General features: G+C 42.7%; 1 protein-coding gene across 5 annotated transcripts in view; it reads right to left on the reverse strand.

The window, feature by feature from the left end:
- Positions 1 to 21,764, reverse strand: part of MCUR1 (mitochondrial calcium uniporter regulator 1) — a 30,186-nt gene that overhangs the window by 7,524 nt on the left and 898 nt on the right. For 4 of the 5 annotated variants that reach the window (XR_012901635.1, XR_012901636.1, XM_075921197.1 and 1 more), the window contains exons 2-7: positions 18,211 to 18,330; positions 16,544 to 16,647; positions 11,327 to 11,428; positions 8,491 to 8,532; positions 4,196 to 4,267; positions 1,100 to 1,153 (exon numbers count right to left, since the gene is read on the reverse strand). Coding sequence is in view for 3 of the 5 variants with exons in the window: in XM_075921197.1 (XP_075777312.1) it covers positions 1,100 to 1,153; positions 4,196 to 4,267; positions 8,491 to 8,532; positions 11,327 to 11,428; positions 16,544 to 16,647; positions 18,211 to 18,330 (494 nt within the window). In the remaining 2 variants the exon portion in view is untranslated. Of the gene's footprint in view, positions 1 to 1,099; positions 1,154 to 4,195; positions 4,268 to 8,490; positions 8,533 to 11,326; positions 11,429 to 16,543; positions 16,648 to 18,210; positions 18,331 to 19,051; positions 19,248 to 21,764 lie in introns of all 5 variants that reach the window. The other variant, XM_075921198.1, reaches the window with a different exon arrangement.

Below are 21,764 nucleotides of genomic sequence, written 5' to 3' on the forward strand. Positions count from 1 at the left end.
ACACAGGTTGTTTTAGAATTCCTAAGCTGGCATAAGTGAGCTCTTCTGGTGATTCACTCTGAATCTATTATGATCCAGGAATTAGACCATTTGGTGAACATGGCAAGCTCATGACTGCACCTTTGCTAACAGATCATCCAGAAAGTGATATAACCAGATGCCGTTTTATCTCAGAATAATACGCTTTGTGAACACCCCATGGCTGTTTAACAGACTGAAGTGCACTGTTTAAATATAATTTATTTCTGAACGTAAAATATAGGAGCCACCAGTGGCAGCAATGTATTGGAATGTGATTATTCTTGAGATCTGTGAAGCATAAAATAGAATTATTTCTTAAATCACAAGACTGCAAATCTTTAAATCTCCATCCTGAAGAGATGTTGAAGGAGGACAGAATTTAATTTAATTTCAGGAAGGGAAACTACACAAAAGTTAGGAGATTAGTTAAACAAAAATTAAAAAGTACAGGGTCAAAAGTAAAATCCCTGTAAACAACATGGAAACTTTTCAGATACAATAATAGAGGCTCAACATAAATGCAACTTAAACAATCAGTTTCTTGCATAAAAAATGAGTAGTGACTGTCTAGGAAAGAGAGCTGCAGAAAGGGATCTAGGCTTCACAGTGGATCACAAGCTAAATATAAGTCAGTATGATACTATTGCAAAAAAGCAAACATAGTTCTGGAATGCATTAATAGGAGTGTTGTGAGTAAGAAACAATAACTAATTCTTCTCCTCTACTCTGTGCTGAATAGGCCTCAACTGGAGTATTATGTCCCGTTTTGGGCACCATATTCCAGGAAAGATGTGGAGATATTGGAGAAGGTCCAGAGAAGAGTAACAAAAAATTATTCAAAGTCTAGAAAACATGACTTAGCAGGGAAGACTGAAAGAACTGTGGGGTTTTTTTTTTGGTTTGAAAAAGAGAAAACCGAGGGATGACATGATAGCAGCTTTTGAACATTTAGGAAACCTGAGACATATACATTTAAATAATATGCATGTTAAAATTGTCTGTGTCTGTTTAAAATATGCAAATACAATAAGCCTTATTTTATTACTCAACAATCTGTTCTTAAATTCTAAATTCTTACCATTGCTACTATTTCTGTCCTTATTTCCAGCAGTTTTCTTTCATTAACTGAATACTGAAGAAAAAAAGCAAACAAAAAAAGCATTACCCTCTCTTCTGAACTTCTTTCCAGCTAGAACTTTTTCTGAGTTTCCAACATCATTGTTATAATTCCTAAGATGGAATTCCATATTCTTCTGTGTTTGCCTACAATATTTAGAGTTACCATTGTCGAACAGATGTTGCTCTTTGTAAGAAAGCAGAGCTCAAAGCCAAATGTTTTAGCAAAACTTAGAGCTATAAGGGCAGCAGAGTCTGTTCTTTAATTATGGCAATGTTTGTTGACTGGCAATAGGGAAGGATTGCAGATTTCTATTTAAAAACACACCCAGATTTCAATTAACATTAGTTCCATAACTGAGGATAGATTTATATTCTGTTAGGGATGTTAGAATTAACAGGCTAATTGTTTTATCAGTAAGCTAATGCTTAACGGTTAATAGTGTACATTACCCTCAGACAGCTCCTACAGAGGATGCTTCACCACAGCAGCGAAGCTACCTCCCTGCAAACCGGGCGGGCAAGGGCTGGTGGCCCCACTCCTGGGGAGGCTTTGCTGTGGGCTCTGCAGTATAAAGCTTAAATAAAATTTATCCTGCAGAGTCCAGAGCATGTAACCGTGCTACTGGTGACATTTTTGGCTACACGGTTACTTATTTAATAAGTTACATAGCTACCTATTTAACAACTTTTAACATTCCTATAGTCTGTGTTTTCTTATGCATGATGTAAAGAGGACAAGGTCATCCTTTAGCCACTTTGCTCATCGTTCCTCCACATATGAAGTTTTAAAAGATAAATGCAGATTCTATTGTCATCTATAATTGTTTAATTAGGATTTGATTTGTTCTCTACTTTCTTTGAAACTTTGGAGTCAAGGGAAAGGGAAAGGGAAAGGGAAAGGGAAAGGGAAAGGGAAAGGGAAAGGGAAAAGAAAAGAAAAGAAAAGTAGCCCTTCTTTAAATCTGAAATTAACACTATTCAAATTATTGTGTTTTTCAAATATAAACCAGAATTCTGGGGGGGGGGGGGGGGGGGGGGGGGGGGGGGAGGAGACACGGGACAGTGCAATGTAAGTGGGGGCAGGAGTATGGTGCACAGCCCCAGCTGGGCTGGAGATGGGGAGGTCAGAGGGGGGTCACAGGTTCCATGACTTCTCGAGTGGCCCATGCAGCAGGCCTGGGGGCACCCTGAGCAATTCAGGCAACCCCCAGGCCAAGTACACTGGCTATTCCTGGGGCAGTGTCAGCCACCTCAGCACTAGGAGTTTGGGTGCAGGGTGGGAGGGGAGCACGGGTGGGTTGAGGGCTAGAGGCTGAGATGCAGGGCAGTGCTTACCTCCGAGCTCCATGTGCTGCCTCTGCCTGTAGACAATAAGAGCTGCAGAACCATGGTTTTGGGCAGAGTAGCAGCAGCATGTAGAGCTAGAAGCTGGGGTTGCCGTTTCCCAGGAGCTGGGTAGGGAGCCTGCCCCAGCCACACCAACCTTCCCCCACAGTCCTTCAGGGCCACCCCTACGAGTCTCCCTCCCCAAGTTTTAGTTAGGGGTATATAGTAAAAGTGATTTTTTGTTTGCTGCCTGATACCTATCCATGACTTTTACTCAAAATACCTGTGACTAAGTTTTAGCCTTATTTAACAGTAATTTCTCTTAAGGGCACATCTACCAGTTTTGAAAGAAAAAAGATGAACAGTATTTAAAGAAAATAAAGCTTACTTCCCAGAGTAACTGTTAATATTATTCCCTCACTACACATCTAGGAAATATAAATGTGAAATGTGATGGGTGACTAAGGAAAATAAAATCTGTAGAAAAAATGTCATTCAAAAAAGGCTGTTCAAGTCAGGCAATATAATTTTCTTTGACATGCTGAAATACATTTTGGTAAAAGCATTTACATATAATACTCTTAAACAGAGCAAAACCTTGCCAATTTACTGTAACCTCTATTATTTTAGCTTAAGCTCAAAGATAATTTAACAAAGCATTTAAACATAATTTGACTAGATAAATTTAGAAAAAAATTATTCTACCTACCTTCCTTATTAATCTTGATATTCAAAACCATGTCAAAATATACTAAAATATTAAAAATGAATGGTGTCACATTATACTACACCACCACTAAGATGAATAATTATGGTTCATTCCAGAAGATGGAGTGAACTACAATTACATTCTAGACTAAATAATTCCAAATGGTGTAGTAAGATGAGGGCCTGAAATAAAGGTCGATGTAGCACATGCCTGGTTTGAGGCCTGAGGCCTAGTTAACAATGGACAAAACTTATCTAATATAAAGCAAAGCTAAGCTGGGAGCAGGAAGCAGGCCTCTGCTCGCAGAACATGGCATGAACAGGGCAGAGAGTGCAAAACACGAATTGGTAACAGACCCATGTGTAGAACAGTAATTGGTACTGGTCATAAATTGAAAGCACATTCCAAAAGGATGGTATCACAAGCTTGTTAAAAAGACCTTGGTACCCACACTCCCCATCGATACCGACCCAGGTTCAGGAAAGGGTCTAAAATGACAGCATGATGGACAGAGGAGTTCTAACTGAACCATGAGGTGCAGAGTGATGGGTGGTATCTAAGTTGCATCAAAGGCAACCTGACACATCACGAGTGATGTGTAACTTATTTGTACCTGTATACAAAATGGTGTCTTGGAGGGGCTGTCTTTGTCCAGCCAAGGGGGCAGTGGGACCTCCTACTGACGGAGCTGACTCCATTGTTACAGGGTACACATGTGTAGTGGTTCGGTACAGTCTAGTGACAGCTATTACTGTACTTAGCTTAACAATAAATTTGGCTGTGCACTGCACTTTCAATCCTTAACTGATCTGTGGTCTTTGAGGGCTCTCTTAGAGTATGCTGTGTTAACTAATTGCACAAGTCAACACAACACACAACTGAGCACACACACAAGTAGCCTTCTGGTTATCATCACTGATGGAGGAGGAGACCTGCCAGGACATCACGACAGTAAATCCTGACCTATTACAAATGGTATTCATATTTTACACACTTTTAGAAGAAATTCATAAGACATACCAGCTCTTTTGCTCTGCTCTTTTCTAGATTGAAGTCTAATTTGTTATCTGCACGAACTTTGGTAACTTCATCCTAGAAAAAAATTATGCAAAACGAATCAAGAAACTGAAAAAGGAAAATGCTGTGTTTTTTAAAGTCACAAACAAAGTAACGGAACAAATATATTGTGCCTTCCAACTGAAAACCTCAATAAAAGGACTTTTCTCCTGATAGGCTACATCAGTTTCACAGCATGGACCTGTTTTGGCCCTTCAATCAATGGAAGGTACTCATGACCTATGGGATGAACAGGATTCCTGAGAGCTATGACAACTAGCAGCCGCTTTTGAGACTAAAACTCTGACACAGCAGATCCAGGACAATGCAACATGTCCATCCACAGAAGTGGAGAACATTTAATCTCCCAGGTACTATTAACTTAGATGTTTAGAGGCAAGGTCTAGGTATGTGTAAAATTTGATGTCTCAAACATACTACTTCTCTAATCCTCTCAAGACAGCATATAAAAATATGCTTGCAAAGATTACACTAGTGTGGTAATGGTCATCTCTCTAATAACTGTTTGCTTACAAGAAAAACTACAGATAACATGAGAGGTCAAGGAATATTTATTGGAAGTTATATAATAGACCTCTTGCATTTTTAAAACATTATGGAGTTATTTATCAGTGTTTTGATTGTACAATAGCAGTAAATGTTGCTTCTCAATGGCAGCTACCATTTTACTGCAATTTCCCAGAGGAATTCCAATCACCTGACTCTGGGTCATAGAGCAAGTTGTTAACCAAAATAATAAACAGGATAACAGTGAATGCTGATGAATGTTTCAGGAAATTCTACTATGTATCAGAGAATGCAAGCATTTTTCATAAAACATTATTAAGCTAATATAATTGCTTAATTATTGTATTATAAACACCACTTACAGACTGATTTCTGTTTTAGTACTTTTAATTCTGCTTAATAACAACTTTAAAATTAGTGACAGATATTTTACAATTATCAAATCTTAACTATAAAACGTTAAGTTACAATTTTAACAAACCTATCCCAAATACTGTTCATTTCTATTTGTTTTATTTAAGAATATATTATTCTAAACTTGATATACTATGACAAAGGAAAACTTTAACGAATTATGGTTACATTAAATCCCTATAAAACCAACTAATGAAAAGTACCAGTTTTAGGGAAAAAAATTTGGGATAGAGATATTAACATCTGTACAAAGGAAAAATATTAAATTAAACTAATTATGATAGAAAATTAGGGATTAATTAGAATAATTTTAAAACTATAGAGTTTTCAAAAGTGTACAATACAAATACAGAATATAACACTTATTTTAGACATGATGTAATATTATGGAAACCAAGACAACAGGAAGCGGATGGGGTGGTGAAGGACAATATTTACAAGATCATAGTCTAGGCATGTCAACATCTTGATAGTTCAGTGCAGCAGCATTAGGAGATCAACAACCTGAGAGTGGAAGGGTGTGCCCTCTCTCCAGATGAGAGGAGAAAAGTAGGGTGTGGAGTGGTAAACAGAAACTCCTACGGGACGTTTGGCTTCATTAACACTGGGAACAATGAGAAGTGGTATCCATTTTGAAAGAGACCACTTTAAGGACATCCTATAGCTTACTCCCATTGAAAATTGGAGATGGCAATCATTTGAAAGAAAGCAGGTAATAACTGAATTATCTAAAGGAAAAAAATGTTCATAGCATCTTCTAAAGCAGAAGATTTCAGTTAGGAATAGCACTAAAATGACAAATCCTAAAAAACCCTTTTAATGCAGTCAGTAAACTCCATTTCAGTAAAATTAAATATACGGGAAGTTTGAAGAGAGTTTTCATTTTTGTGCTATTACAATCATTTTTGGGGAAAAAACAGCACATGGGGCTAAATTTTGTACAGAACCCATTTTTAAATTAATTGCAACTCAAAAAATGTATTAGCAGATTCTTACAAAACCAATCCTGTGCCCAAAGATACAGTGCTGTAATTTTGGGGATGATACCACGCATTTTCATAGGAACTGTACCTGCATGACATGTGCATCACTGTTGACTACTCTGGCAGAGGGGAGGCATGTAGGATTTGGAATGGACATGAGCAACACATTCCAAAGAACAGCTCCAAGAGGCAGGTAACCATTTTTTCTTGAAGTGATTGCTCATGTCCATTCCATTTAGGTGACTACCAAGCTGAATGACTGGAGGAAGGGTTGGAAAGTATGTGGTTATGGACTGCAACATTATGCTACTGACGGCAGTGTCAGCCCTAGACTGCTGGGAGATTGCATGATGAGAGGTGAACTTATGATACAGGACCAGGTGTCTGTCCTACATATGTCCTGGATGGGCATTTACATCAGTCCTTGACTGCTATCTTCTTTTTACACAGCACTGGTGACTGACTACGGTGCTGCACATTAGCACTAGGCCTCGGTGTCTGATGGAGCTCTTTGAGAGTCCTTCTTTGGCACAGAGGCATCCCTGTAACTATGTTGGAGCACTGCTCACTAGAGATATGAATGAGTAGTTGACTAGCTGATTAACCGATTAACCATTAACCCTAGGCTTATCTAGTCGACTGCTCGTATTCCCTCCCCCGCTTGCTGCCTCGATATCAAAAGCAGCAGGTGGGGTGGGGTGGGGGCGTGGAGGGAGAGCAGGATCCGATGATGGGAGGAGCCAGCTTAAAAGCCAGTTCCCTCCAGTACCAGCTCTGCGGTGCTGCCTGCACACCCAGGCCTGCGCTTCTGCCTTTATCAGAGTCAGCAGCGTCAGGGAAGGGGGCTAGGACCAGCATCACCAAGGGGCTGGGACTGGCACCGCCACGACACCAGCAGAGGACTGGGACTGTCACCGTTGCAGACAGAGACTACTTTGCGGCAGCAGCCCCTGTCTGTGGCCAGCCTGGGCCGCCGCAGACAGAGGCTGCTTTGGAGAAGCCTCCCCTGACCCTTCCCCTCTAGCATCCTCTGTCCGTGGGGAGCACCAACCCCCTGTGGACAGGGGACTGTACCATGCCACGCTGCTACCTCTGTGTCAGAGGCAGCAGTGCAGGACGGCAGACAGCTGATCCACGAGGTGAACTGGTTTTTAAATTGGCTATTCTCACGGAGGCAGCAGTGAGGGCTGGCAGGGGGCTCCTTGGGATGGAGCTGGATTGCACTGGCTGCCAGCTCCACCTCCACGACTACAGGATAGTCAACTAACTGCTGAGAATTCATGCAGTTAGTTGACTATTCAATTAACTGATAGCTAACATCAAAGCTGAGCACGGAACTGCCAGAGCTGACTCCAATGTTACCTGTAGGCGAAGTACTGCCTCCATTAGGAGTTTCAGGCAAGAGTTCCTCTCTGTCTTCATCCCAGAGGTTTGAAGCCTCTGCAGATTTTACACTTGACTGCTTGATGACCCTTTCCAAGCCGCTTGAGGCAGGAGTCACGCAGGTCACCATGTGGCAGAGACTTCAGGTTCTTGTTGTAGGGCTTAAAGCCTGGGACTGAGGCATGCCCCACATATGAGGAAATGGGAATGGGGGAATCCTCCAGCTATAACACAGTAATAACTAGAGGAACTATATAAAAAGCTATGAAAAAAACTGCTAGGAAAGGCGTTTGCAAAACAAGGCCAAGATGGTCCAACAACCACCACTGGCACTAAGAAGGAACTGAGGGGGCAGCAAGAACCTATATACACGCCATCATGGAGGCACCATTCTAGGGGCTTCACAGCTGACCCGACAGATATTGCTAGGGGAAAAATCTTCCAACAATTGTGCACAATAGAATGGACATGAGCAATAACTTGAATAAATCTTATTTAAAAATTGATTTTTAGGTTTTAATCTTTTGAAGAATACCTATATGAAGCTGCCTTAGCTACAATGTCCAGTAGGAATTTAAAAGTTTAACCAGTTAACCAATAAGCTGATGCTTAATCATTTACCAAAACTGACATTGCAATGGGCTCCCAGAAGGCTTTGGGGGCCAGAGAAGCTGGGAGCCAAGGCCAAAGGGGAGTTTAACTATGTAACAGATTTAAATTGCAACCAGTTACACAGTTTATGGCTTTAGAAGTTATTTACAGTGATAGTTTCCAGGGAATTTTATTCCCCCATACCATGGTACCTGCAGAACAACAACTAAGTGCTTTGTGGCAGAGAAGTAAAAACCTTTGAAAAGTGAACAAGACAGATGCTGAAAATAGCTTTCTAAATTCTTCATGATCATTATAATCATTTTGCATCTAAGGAGTAATATAAACCATGTATCTTACCATTACTTGCTTCTTTAGCAGCAGGAATTCAAGTTTCAGTTTCTTAAAAAAAAAAAAAAAGTAGAAGGACATATGAATGTTCTAAGAGTGCTGGTGAGTCTGCATTACAGCTACTAGCACTGTACTATTGAGCAATAAACCATACATTAGGGATGCTAGCAAATATTTATTTTTGTAAATATGTAACCGGAGAAAGGGGCAGGTGGGAGCTGGCTCCTGCCTAACGCCCCTCACTGCTGCCTCTGTGGGAGAAAGCAAAGGGAGGGCGGGGGGGAGACAGGCCGCTCCGCGGGAGCCGGCATGTGCAGAGAGACAATTTTAAGAAGTCAGCTCCCTCTGCATATTGGCTCTCGTCTGCACCTCAGCACTGCTGCCTGTGATAGTCTGATAGCTGGCTTCTTACATGTACAGGCTCCTGCCTGATGCCCTCAACCCCAGTGCAGCTGCCTGTCTATCTAAGCCAGCTCCCGTCTCCCACCCTGCATTACTGCCTGTGGGAGGCAGCAGGGGAGAGGATGACTGCGAGAGCCAGTACACATCAGTACAGAGGCAGCAAGGGAGGAGTGCGTAGCCATTAGGATTGACTGCTGTGCCCATGGTTAATTGTGTAAACAATTACACACTAATATCCATTCTCTATACATATCTAGAAGCCTTGCATTTGATAGATTGTTTAGTCCTGAGTGGTATAATGTTTTCAAATAATAGCAGAAGTGAGACAGGTTACAGTATCAATTACAGGCAGTCCCCGGGTTACGTACAAGATAGGGACTGTAGGTTTGTTCTTAAGTTGAATCTGTATGTAAGTCGGAACTGGCGTCCAGATTCAGACACTGCTGAAACTGACCGCCAGTTCTGATTTACATACAGAATCAACTTAAGAACCCCAGGCGTCCCCAAGTCAGCTGCTGCTGAAACTGATCAGCAGCTGATTCCAGGAAGCCCGGGGCAGAGCAACTCTGCCTGGGGCTTCCTGTAGTCAGCGCTGGTCAGTTTCAGCAGAAGCTGACTTGGGGACGCCTGGGGCAGAGCAGCTGGGGTGCTGCTGGGTTGCTCCAGTAGCGCCGCTCCTGGGTGCTACTGGACCAACCTAGCAGCACCCCATCTGCTCTGCCCCAGGCGTCCTGATTCAGCCGCTGCTGAAACTGACCAGCAGCGGCTGAATCAGGACCTGGGGCAGAGCAGCTGGGGTGCTGCCGGGTTGGTCCAGTAGTGCCCAGAGCGGGCGCTGCAGGACCAATCGGCAGCGCCCCAGCTGCTCTGCCCCAGAGTCCAAAACAAAAGCCTGGTCTGCTGGGGGGGGGGGGGAAGCACACTAGCTGCCCCCCCCCCCAGCAGACCAGGGACACGGGGAGCAGAGCCTCTGAGGCTTTGCTCTAGCAAAGCCTCAGAGGCGAGGGACCCCGCCGCAGCTGCGGCTTCAGTCCGGGAGCCTGTGGTCTGCTGGGGACGGTCCCCAGCAGACCACAGGCTCCCGGACTGAAGCCGCAGCCGCGGGGGGGTCCCGCGCCTCTGAGGCTTTGCCAGAGCAAAGCCTCAGAGGCGCGGGGAACCGCCGCTGCTGCCGCTTCAATCTGGGTGCCTGTGGTCTGCTGGGGACCGTCCCCAGCAGACCACAGGCTCCCGGACTGAAGCCGCAGCCGCGGGGGGGTCCCGCGCCTCTGAGGCTTTGCCAGAGCAAAGAAATAACTACAGAAATAACTACAGGCAGTCTCCGACTTACGCGGATCCGACTTATGTCGGATCCGCACTTACGAACGGGGCTTTCTCGCCCCGGAAGTCGGGGCGCGAAAGCCCCGTTCGTAAGCTGCTCCGGTGCCCCTGGTCTGCTGGAGACCGTCTCCAGCAGACCAGGGGCACTGGGCGGGTTCCCGCGCTTCTGAGGCTTTGCCAGAGCAAAGCCTCAGAGGCGCGGGACCCCCCCCCCCCGCGGCTGCGGCTTCAGTCCGGGAGCCTGTGGTCTGCTGGGGACCGTCCCCAGCAGACCACAGGCACCCAGATTGAAGCGGCAGCAGCGGCGGTTCCCCGCGCCTCTGAGGCTTTGCTCTGGCAAAGCCTCAGAAGCGCGGGAACCCGCCCGGTGCCCCTGGTCTTCTGAAGACGGTCTCCAGCAGACCAGGGGCACCGGAGCAGCTTACGAACGGGGCTTTCTCGCCCCGACTTCCGGGGCGAGAAAGCCCCGTTCGTAAGTGCGGATCCGACATAAGTCGGATCCGCGTAAGTCGGGGACTGCCTGTAGTTATTTCTGCAAAAAACACTTTTTTAGAAGCATGTCTATCTACAGCTTCTTTCTGCTATTAAAATATTCCAGAATTTTTAAGGGTTCCGTTTTAATAAACCCAGGTCCCTGTATAGCAAAAGGATACCCTCAGCCTCTAGGAAGAGGAGCAATGACCATCTGACATGTGAGGGAGTGTTTTAATTCTGTTCCCAAACGAGCCTAAATCTTATAAGACATGGATTCAGCTATGGATTATATAACTACTACTGCATCAAGCTGTTTAATTATTAATTCTATTACATTACTACTTCTTCAGGTTATTGGGAGTTCTGCAAGGGGATTCCCCTACGTTTGGTTTTCCCTTGCCTCCTCCCAATACAGAGAAATTTTAAACCCAATAGTGAAGCTTGATTCATGGATTTCCTCTCTTTTATGTGTTCTCAAAATGGGGCTCATGATCACTGTCCCTTGCTTTGAGATTTTCCTCCCAGCTAGCCATAAAGTATTTTTCTGTTGCATCATGAAGCCATGGTATGCAAAAAGTTGCAAACCATTTCTCTATACTGTATACAAAAAATCTCCAGTGATGCAGTAGTTTGCATGTGGGTTTTTTACCTCATTTTCAGCTCGGAGTGCTGAAAATTCACTCTTTTCTAAAATAATCATATCCTTTTTCACACCACCAATGAGAGACATTATTTGCTGAAGAGTGATTTCCTTTGAAAGAAGAAAGAAAGACTCAGCTCATACAATAACAATTGCAACATCCTAAAAATTTCTCACGTGTACAAATACAGTTATTTGAAACACTATTATTTGAGTATCTGTGTCACTAAGAGACTTGGAATCCAACCATCTTAGACTGATCGATTTTCATCCTAGATATGGAACATGCATTTTTAAATGAATGTTGTAACAATTGACTAACTGAAGCTGAAAAGCTACCTAAATTAACCTAGAATACAAACAAGAACATGCAACTGTAGTTTTCCTCTGACAACACAAAGTAGTTCAAAAAAAGATGTTGCACAGAACAGCATATAAAGACAGCACTTCAGTAAAATGTTCTTGCCTGAACTAGGAAAGATGAAGATACCAGCTACAGGAATGCTTACTTAAATACGCAAAAAAATGTAATTTGAGAGTTGTAACTATTCAGAAGAACTCAACAGGTCCATTAGACACACCAATACAAAGCAATGCTAACTTGTGTTTTTATTTTTTTATTATTACAGCCAATAATGACTGTCAACTGTCTTTGGTTATGAAGACATGCCAATAGCAGTATTACTTCAAAGTTTAATCTAAATGAAATATTGAACAATGCTTAAATTCTGGTGTCTTCCCTGTGTTATTTTTAAATAAGCAGTATTAGCTTATACATGTTGAACTCCTCTAGTCTGGCACCCTTGGGACCTGACTGGTGCTACACTAGAGAATTTACCAGATCACAAGAGGTCAATACTGTCTAGCAGCACTACCAACAATTCCACTGCTTACTGGGCTCTTAGAAGACATTTGGGGTAAATTAGAGCTAAACAACAGCACAAAACACAGAGCCACAACTGGTAGCTGTAAACAAACTTTATGGCACCATGTGAAACTTAGCCACACCCATGGTAAGTGCACATCCAGCTACCTAAATCATGCCAGACCATGGATGTTGCCAGATCAAAATGTGGCAGGCTAGAGAGAGTTCAACCTGCATTATATTTTCAATTTTATGGAGGACAGCAAAGAGGGCAGAGAACACAAAGTGGAGAAAAATGTCTTGCCCCCACCTGTTTTACTCTATCTTTTGTCCTCTCCAGATCTCATCTGTGGCTTTCCCCTAGATCCATGTCTCTCAAACTGTGGGTTCCGACCCCCTGGGGGTCATGAGCAACTTAGAGGGGGGTCGCGAGCAACTCAGAGGGTGGTCGCAGTATCACAAAGTTTGAGAACCCCTGCCCTAGACAGTACCCCTTTCCATTGATACTCTGATGGCTGAACCCAATGGAAATGTCTAGTGCAGAAGATATAACACCGACAGTGACAGAGTGGGCACCCAGTGCCAGGCAAGCCTCTTGAACTGTGCAAACGACTGCACTGAAAGAATTAGCAATTCTCTTGCAACCTCAAATGCCTCAAGATGGCACAAGGAAGACATTCTACAGTACCGTGGTGCAATGAGATGCCAATGAAGATGCTTTGGGAACTGATATCTGCAGACTCATAATGGGCTTTGGAGTCAATAAACTCCTCTGTTTTAAAGGAATGCTCTAAGGAGATATCTAAGGATACTAAATATCGACTAATTGAGTAATCGAATAGCCAATGCATTTTGCATCAACTATTCGATTAGTCAATAGGGCGCCTCCGCCTTTGAAGTGGACTGTTGCTATACTTCAAAGGTGAAAGCATCGTGTGGAGTCTGTGGTCAGTGGGGGAACTCCCCCGCTGACCCCAGGCTTTGTGCAGTGCTGCCATTTTGAAACACTGTGGGGGGTTCCTCACGAGCGTTGGGTTCCTCACAGCATTTCAAAGTGGCAGTGCCACGTGGAGCCCGGGGATCAGCTAACTAACCCCGGACTCCATGCGGCGCTGCTGCTTTGAATCGCTGTGTTCAGCCTGACACCGGGCTCCCCGCGGTGTTTCAAAGCAACAGCGCCACACGGAGCCCAGAGTCAGCGGGGAGTCCTCAGCTGATCTCGGGCTCCCCACAGTGTTTCAAAGCAGCAGTGCTACATGGAGCCTGAGGTCAGTGGGGGAGTCCTCAGCTGATCTCGGGCTCCCCGCAGCGTTTCAAAGCGGCAGTGCTGCATGGAGCCTGGGGTCAGTGGGGGAGTCCTCAGCTGATCCCAGGCTCCATGCGGCACTACCACTTTGAAACATCATGTGCAGTCTGGGAACACCCCAGCTGGTTCCAGGCTGCACACAGAGTTTCCAAGTGGCAGCGCCATGTGGAGCGCAGGGTCTGGCAGGCTCCATGCAGCACTGCCACTTGGAAGTAAAGCAAGGGGGGTGGGGGAGAATGACTAGTCCACTAGCCTGTCGACCGTCGATAAGCATTTGGAGCTTCAGGGGGTAGCCGAGTTAGTCTGTTACAGAAAAAAACAACAAATGGCCTGGTAGCACTTTATAGACTAATGAAACATGTAGATGGTATCATGAGCTTTCATGGGCACAGCCCACTTCTTCAGATGACCGAGTTATGAGTTGGGAATATGAAAACTCAAAATAAACAGGAGAGGGGAAGAGGTGGTGGAAGACAGAGCATCATTAAGTATCTGGAGAATGGGTACTTAAACCTAAGCAGATAAAAATCAAAGTCAATAGATAGATTCCTAAAACAGGAAGGATACCACCCAGGGAGCTGTTAGCACCTTCAGTGGTTATTAAGTAGGTAGAATCCCCACCAGCCCATATAAAAATTGAGTCCATTAGCATGTGAATTGAATTTGTGGATGAACTGGGATTTCAGGGCTTCTCTGTGTATTTGGCTTATAGACCTGGTTTGTGACAAGACAGCTACTTGCAGGTCTGTCGGACTGTGGTTAGGCAAGCTGAAATGATCACTAACAGGCTTCTGTATATTCCCTTTACGTATATGCGATTTTTATCCATTGATTCTTTCCCGCTGAGACCGTCCAGTTTGTCAAATATACATAGCAGTGGGGCACTGCTGGCATTTGATGGCATAGATCAAATTACTGGATGTACAGTCAAACAACCCTTTGATTTTGTGGCTTATGTTGTTTGCTCCAGTGATGAATTCACCAGTGTAGATATATGGGCAGAGTTGGCATTTTTTTTGGTTGCAGGGCTGGGTTCCTGGAGGTTTATGATGTGGTTGTGCAGCATGGATATCAGAAAGAATACGTTTCAGGTTAGGGGATTGTCTGTAAGCAAGAATAGGTTTTTCTCCTAAGGACTCTGAGAGTGAGGGATCATTTTTCAAGATGGTTTGTAGATTGTGTATAATGAGTTGGAAGGGTCTGAGTTGTGAACTGTAAGTAACAACAAGAGGAGTTCAGTTATTTTCTCTTTTGGGTCTGTCTTGAAGTAGTTCATGTCTAGGTATTTTTTTGGCTCTGTCAATTTGTTTTTTCACTTCCCCAGGTGGGTATTTCAGTTTTAGGAATGCTCTGTAAAGATCCTGTAGGTGACTGTCTCTGTCTGTGAGGTTGGAGCAAATCCAGTTGTATTGTAGGGCTTGGCTGTATACAATCGACTGAAAAATATGTCTGGGATGGAAGCTGGAAGCATAAAGGTAAGTGTAGCCGTCAGTAGGTTTCCGATATAGGGTGGTGGAAATTTGTCCATTATTTAAGTGTACTGTAGTGTCCAGGAAATGGATTTCCCTTGTGGACTGGTCAGGCTGAGGTTGATAGGGTGGTCCTTCACATCTCTAACACAGCCCTGTCTTTAGAAGAGCTCGACCTCCTCACATCTTTCAAGGATTCTGGCATAGCATCTGATTTTTGAATGCCTCTTCCTCAGTACTTAGCACTGGTGTGCCAGAGGTGTGCTACTGACCAACAACAAGGCGCTTAATACTTGCACTGAATTAGACAGCTCAGATGTAGGATACAGGCAAATTCAAACAGCAAATATTTTAGTCTGGATGCCCTGCCTTTTTTAGAACGGAGCTTAAAGACTTGCACTATTCACTATACCTCATGTGACAGTCAATTTGTGTGTAAGGACAAATGGCTCACTTGTCACGGATGTGTGTTTCTCCCAAGTACGTAGGGAGGTTGGGATAAGTCTCACATTAGGCACTGCCTCATAATAAGAGTGGCAGGGCTTGAAACCCAGAGAACACGATATATCTCTGGTACCAAGGCAGGTAGCAAAACTGGGTATCAGAACTGCAAAAACAATTTTTTTTAAACTAATGACTACCTATTAAACTATACTAACTTCACAATGGGTTTTACAGGACATCTTCACTGTAATGCTCTTTATAATAACCTATCTGGTCCCTGAATCCCACCTCCATCCCAGCTGCAGGGTTGGAGGAGCTATCAGGTGCCCCACTCTCATTGGTGCTCTTTGCTTTAATGAACCTCTGGCTATAATAATGGCTTGAATCCTGACGGGTTTGTTATAGAGGGGATACTGTATTTAGGATTTGACTAAAACTTGAAGAAGCAAGGACAGGTAGTTCTAATAACCATTATGGACTTAGGAAGGTACTGAGCAGGAGGTCAGTGGAAACTTGACCTTTTTTGCCTGTGAAGCAACAGACCGGACTTGTGATACTGCAATGGATACCACTAAGGGAAAAATCTCTGACATCAGTGCACTTAAGTGCACGAATACCTACAGTGGACAAGTACAATCACTCAAAGAACTGAGGAAACTTTTCCTCTCCTGTGACAGAAAACAGGTTTGATCCTTTTGGAAAGACTTGCACTATTCACTATATCTCATGTGACAGTCAATTTGCATGTGTCATATACGTGATTTATTTCAGTCTCTTACCTAAAAATTCTTTAGTCGATTACCCTCATTTTTGGTTTGAAATTACACTAGAGCTTGGAACACCAGGATCTGGGCTGTGCACTGAATCACAACAGTTGAAATTCAAAATCCATAGCAACACTTGTTTGTGCATTTGAGTATAAGGGAAAAAAATCAGGCCTCAAAACTAAATATAATGCAAGTATCCAATTTGAAAACATGCAGAAGATATATAGCGATGCTTGATTGTATTTTTTAAATCAGAATGTCTTTGCTTTTGAAAATTTAAGGTATATCCCTTACTTCATTCCTTAAGCAACACGTTGTATGTTTTACTAGTAGAAACATTATCTTTTAAAAATCCAACACCTTCTTGTATCTAACCTGCTGCACTTTGGTGACCATGTCCTTGTAAATCACATCCATGTTGGTGTTCAGAATTTTCACTAACACAGATACAATGATCTCTGACTGCTGAGTTGTGAACCCTGAGCAAAACAAAATATAGCAAAACAACAAAATTATATCTGAACAATGTCTCTTTCAAATACTATTCACAAAGATTATTAATAAATTCAGGTCATGGCATAGGCTACATACTTATTCCTCCCCATATTCAGAACTAATAATAAAACACAATGTTATTGTCAAAGAATTAAAAAAACCATGAATATTCCATGTTCAACTGCAGTCTAGCTAATGGCAACTTCTACTGTTCAGAACTATCCCTCAATATAGGATGCTGGGATTTAATTTATTTATTAAATCAGATATGGGTACACATGGGAATGTTATATTCTCTCTCTCAAGTCTGTTTAGTTCTTTGTGAACAAGCAGGCTACTGAAAGTTATAACCTTGAACTACAAGAGCAGGAACACAATTTTAGTATTTTGCTTGTTCAGAAAAATGTAAAAGATATGAACAAGTCAATAAATAAGAACAAATCTAGTTGGCCTGTTTTAGATCTACCAGCCTTTGAAATTCTGTAAAATATAACTATGTAAAATTAAGTGTATTATGATTTAAGTCATTATTGCTGATTCCTGTAACAGTTGCAACATTCTACAAAGATACTTTGCAAAACAATACCCCAATACAAATACTTTCAACTTCTGCAGGTTCATAACAAAGAGAGTGATACCATATTATGAAACAGAATTAAAAATACAAAAGTAAAGGAAATACAAGGTATGCAAAAATTAATTCAGTGTTATACAGCAGACAGAGATGTTAACTAGCATGTAATTGTGCAAACGTGTAACCACTGAACATTTTAGCAGTTACATATTTAAATGCAGGGGAGGCAGGCAGCAAAGTTGATGCTTGTGGGGGGCTGGTTAAAAGCTCCCACATGCCTCTGATAAAGAGGCAACAGCAGATTGGGCAGGTGGCTCCCTGGGAGCCAATATGCATGGGAAGCTGGCTTGAAAGCCGCTTCACATGTGTACTGGCTCCCCCCAGAACGCTGGCTCCCTCCTGCCTGTCCCCCATCCCCGGGCTCTCATGTGTATGGCGGGGGAAGGGGAACAGGCTTAAAAGCTGGCTTCCTTTGCGTACTGCCTCCCATCTGCCCTCCCCTACACTGCTTCCTCTGTGGGAGGCAGCAGCGCAGGGAGCAGGCAGCTCCATGGGAGCCAGTGCTCGTGGGGAGCCCAAACTCTTATCTCCCCTCTCTAATACAGCAGCAGCAAGGGGGAAGGAGAATGCAGTCGTTAAGCCCACACTTAACGGGTTACTTGTAAACAACCACACACTGACATCCCTAATAGCAGGCCTAGCCGGTTTCTGGCCTCAGTTTCACCAATGTAAATCCAAAATAATAAAGACCAAATTTTGATCTTAATATCCTTTTAAAGTAAAAGAAGTCTCAGCAGATTTTTAAGGACCCTTTATAAAAGATTCCTCACTAAGAATAACACCTTTATTCTAAAATTAAGTGACACGAAGAAACAACTGAACAAGTTTAGTATTCTGAAATAATGAAATCATACAGCAGAAGTAAGTTCTACATCATTCTACACATTTGAATAAGTTGTAATACAAAACTTACCATTTTCTTCCAACAGGCACACTAGAGCATGGGTGTCAAAGAATAGCTTTCTACTCCCTGATAAGGAAAACTTCCCCTTGACACTATGAGTTTGTAAAGATGATACAGAAATGCTTAACTCTACAAAAAATACATACAAGGAATTGTGTCAATATGAAACTAAAGTACATTCTCAAAGACATTTTTATTCCTGTAAGAAGTTCACTACATGTTTCTAATAATCAAGAATTGGCATTAATGTACTATAATATTCAGTAATTGTCCCCAACATACATTATTGCAACATGCTCAGGATTCTCGAGTTAACTGGTTGCAAAGTAGGTGCTTTGCGCTCCCTTCAGTTGAGCTTTTTACAGAGCAGTGGTTCCCAACCTTTTCAAGCATTCAGACCCGTTTTCAATCTATTAAAATTTCACCCACTCCCGCCTTCAGAGGGGAGAAAAAAAAAAGAAAGAAAAAGAAAGGATTGAAACTTTCCATATTGTCACGGACAACCGGGAGTCTGAGGACTACAGGTTGGGAATCATTGTTACAGAGGAACCACCACATAGTATCTGAATACTTTTTAGTAGTATATTACCTTAGAGAAAGAGTAATCTCACTGAACTCAGTGGAACTACTCATGCATAAAGCTACACTACAAGTGTAGTGTAGACATTTACTACAATAGAGAACATACCCCCTCAAGATGCAGGAGCTAATGGAAGAATTCTTCCATGGACCTAACTGTGTGTACAGTGGGGCTTAGGTCAGCTTAACACAGTGGTGAGCAATCTGCGGCTCATGAACTACATGAGGCCCATTAGAGTACTATGTGTGCCTTGAGAGAAATGTTGTTTACCATTGTCCATGCTCAGGGCTACCAGATTCCACTAGTTTTTAATCTGTTTAGGCTTTTCCTAAGAGCGTTACTAAAGTGACACACGTGTAAAGCAAGGGTACGTGAAGTAGGATATATTGCACACAACAATGTCTGTGAAAGTTGGGCATTCCCTCTGAATCCAATCAAAGTGCTGCTATGGTTCAATTGGCACACCCTGTAAAATAAAAATTCACCAGCACAGTTAGCAAAACTACCCTATCCTGGGAGACAGTCTTGGTTACAACAGTTTTGTGGTCCACAGAGATGAAGGAGGGCTACTCATGCAGTCCATTCACGAGCCTAGGTTGCCCATCACTAGCTTAATTACATCTCTCACGGAGTGTGATTTTTTCACACTCTTAAGCGACAAAGTTAAGTCAATCTAAATTTTAGGTGCAGTAGAGGACTCATACATACAGATGTTTGCTGGATTAGGGTTTAAATAGTGATCTCGGCACTTACTCAAGTCAGTGGAAGGTGAAGGCACTCCGTATTTGAGGACTAGGTCCATAATCTTAAGCCAAATCTGAACTTTAAACTTGCATTGGTACCTGTCATTTGAAGAAGTGGGTTGTGCCCATGAAAGCTCATACCACCATCTACATGTTTTGTTAAACTAGTAGCACCTTAAAGACTATTTGTTGTTTTTAAAGTTTTGCCTGGTATAGCTATGTCACTAGAGGGTATAAAAAAATCCACATCCTTGAGCGACATAATTATATCCACCAAACCCATATGTAGACCAGCGCTATGCTAATGAGAGCACTTCTCCAGTCAACATAGCCACCACGTCTTACAGAGGTGATTATGCTGATGACAGACATTCTTCTATCAGCATAGCAGCATCTTCACTGAGGCTCTAGAATGGCACCATTGCACTGGTAGTTACATCACTGCAGTGCTTTAAGCATGGATCTGCCCATACTCCATTAGCAGTTACTTTCTAATATTTGATGAATTATTGTAGAACCTGAATTATGAACTGACATGTAAACCATACATCTCATTTGAAACTGTAAGTATGCAATCTGACAGCAGCTGGGGGAAGGAGAGGGAGAGAAAGGGAGAAGCAAATACCATACAGTACTGTGTTAAACAAACTACTAACATAAAGAGAGAGTTTAAGAACTGTGCTTGTGCACTTGTTTCATTTAAATAAATATGGTCAAAAGAAACATTTTGCATCTGTATCATGAATGGTAAAGATGAATTAATTTAATATTCAGTTGTAGACTTTTGAATGAACCATATTTTCCTCAGAATTACAAACACTTCAGAGTTATGCACAACTGTCATACCTAACTAACTGGGCTACCCCTCTGAAGCTTCATTCCTGAGATGATCATAACTCTGAAGTTCAACTGTACTTACTGATCCCCTTTAAACAGAAAATACTTATTCACAATATATTTACAATTGTAAAGAAAACATTTAAACACACACACACAAATGAGATGACAAGAAGTCCTTAAAGGCTAACAGGACTCATGGTTGGTTTTGCATGAACAGCCAAAGGTTAGGTCTACACTAAAGGGGAAGGTCAAATTAAGAGATGCAACTCCAGCTATGTTAATTACATAGCTGGAGGTGACATACCTTAATTTGAGTTCCCTCTATGTCACCACAGTGGAAGGCCAACAGGAGCAACAGCTTCCCTTACTCCTCACAGAAGCAGGAGTACCAGCTGCCAACAGGGGCACCCTAGAGTTCTATTTAGCAGGTCTTTACTAGACCCTCTAAATTGAACTCTGGGAGACCGATCATGGCAGTGTCAATCTTCCCAGGAATGAAGACATGGCCTCACCCATCTATCCCTCTGAGACCAGGTCTATATTAGCGGGCAATGTCAAACTAAGGTCTGCAACTCCAGCTACATGATTAGTATATTTGGAGTCAACATAATTCAAACTACAGTATTAAGGCATCTCTACTGCGGGGACGTTAATGGGAGAAACTCTCCTGTTTACGCCCCTTACTCTTCTCAAGCTGAGTACCAAAGGGAGTGTGATCAGTGGGTCTTTACAACAGCTGCTAAATCGAACCCCCAAGATATCAATCCCTATAGTGCGGATCCCCTGATAAGTGTAGACAAGATGTGAGAGATATGCTAGGAGGAGGATGAACACTACCATCAGGTATTATTGTGATTTGCTTTTTCTGAAGGGAGCGTGAGGAGACGGGATTGTTCTGGGATTATTTTTATAACCTTGTCCCTCCAAGATCAGGCATTACAGCAACCACCAGGTCAGCATTTATTAAGACCATCCCCTAGGTTGGTGGGTGGAAGGAAGGGGAGATAAGGTAGCCACAGCACTAACCTAAGAGTTATGATGTTGACTTGTGACAAAGCCCACACCAATTTTATTATATGCAACAACTCCCACCAAAGCCAGAGAAGATTAGTTATGTTCCATGTCAATCTCCCTTAGAAGTTTAATAGTGTTAATTAGCTGAATTAAAGAGAATTGAAGAAAAAAAACCCAAACACAACCCTTATTTCTTCAACTAGTAGAAAAGTACATTTCCCGTAAGAGGGTGCAACATCCGAAACCCTACAGACCAGGGCTGCGTCTATACGGGCATGATTTTCCGGAAATGCTTTTAACGGAAAGGTTTTCCATTAAAAGCATTTTCGGAACAGTGTGTCTAGATTGGCACAGACGCTTTTCCGCAAAAGCACTTTTGGCGGAAA

Source organism: Pelodiscus sinensis, chromosome 2 (genome assembly GCF_049634645.1).
Source record: "Pelodiscus sinensis isolate JC-2024 chromosome 2, ASM4963464v1, whole genome shotgun sequence".
NCBI classification, from domain to species: Eukaryota; Metazoa; Chordata; order Testudines; family Trionychidae; genus Pelodiscus; species Pelodiscus sinensis.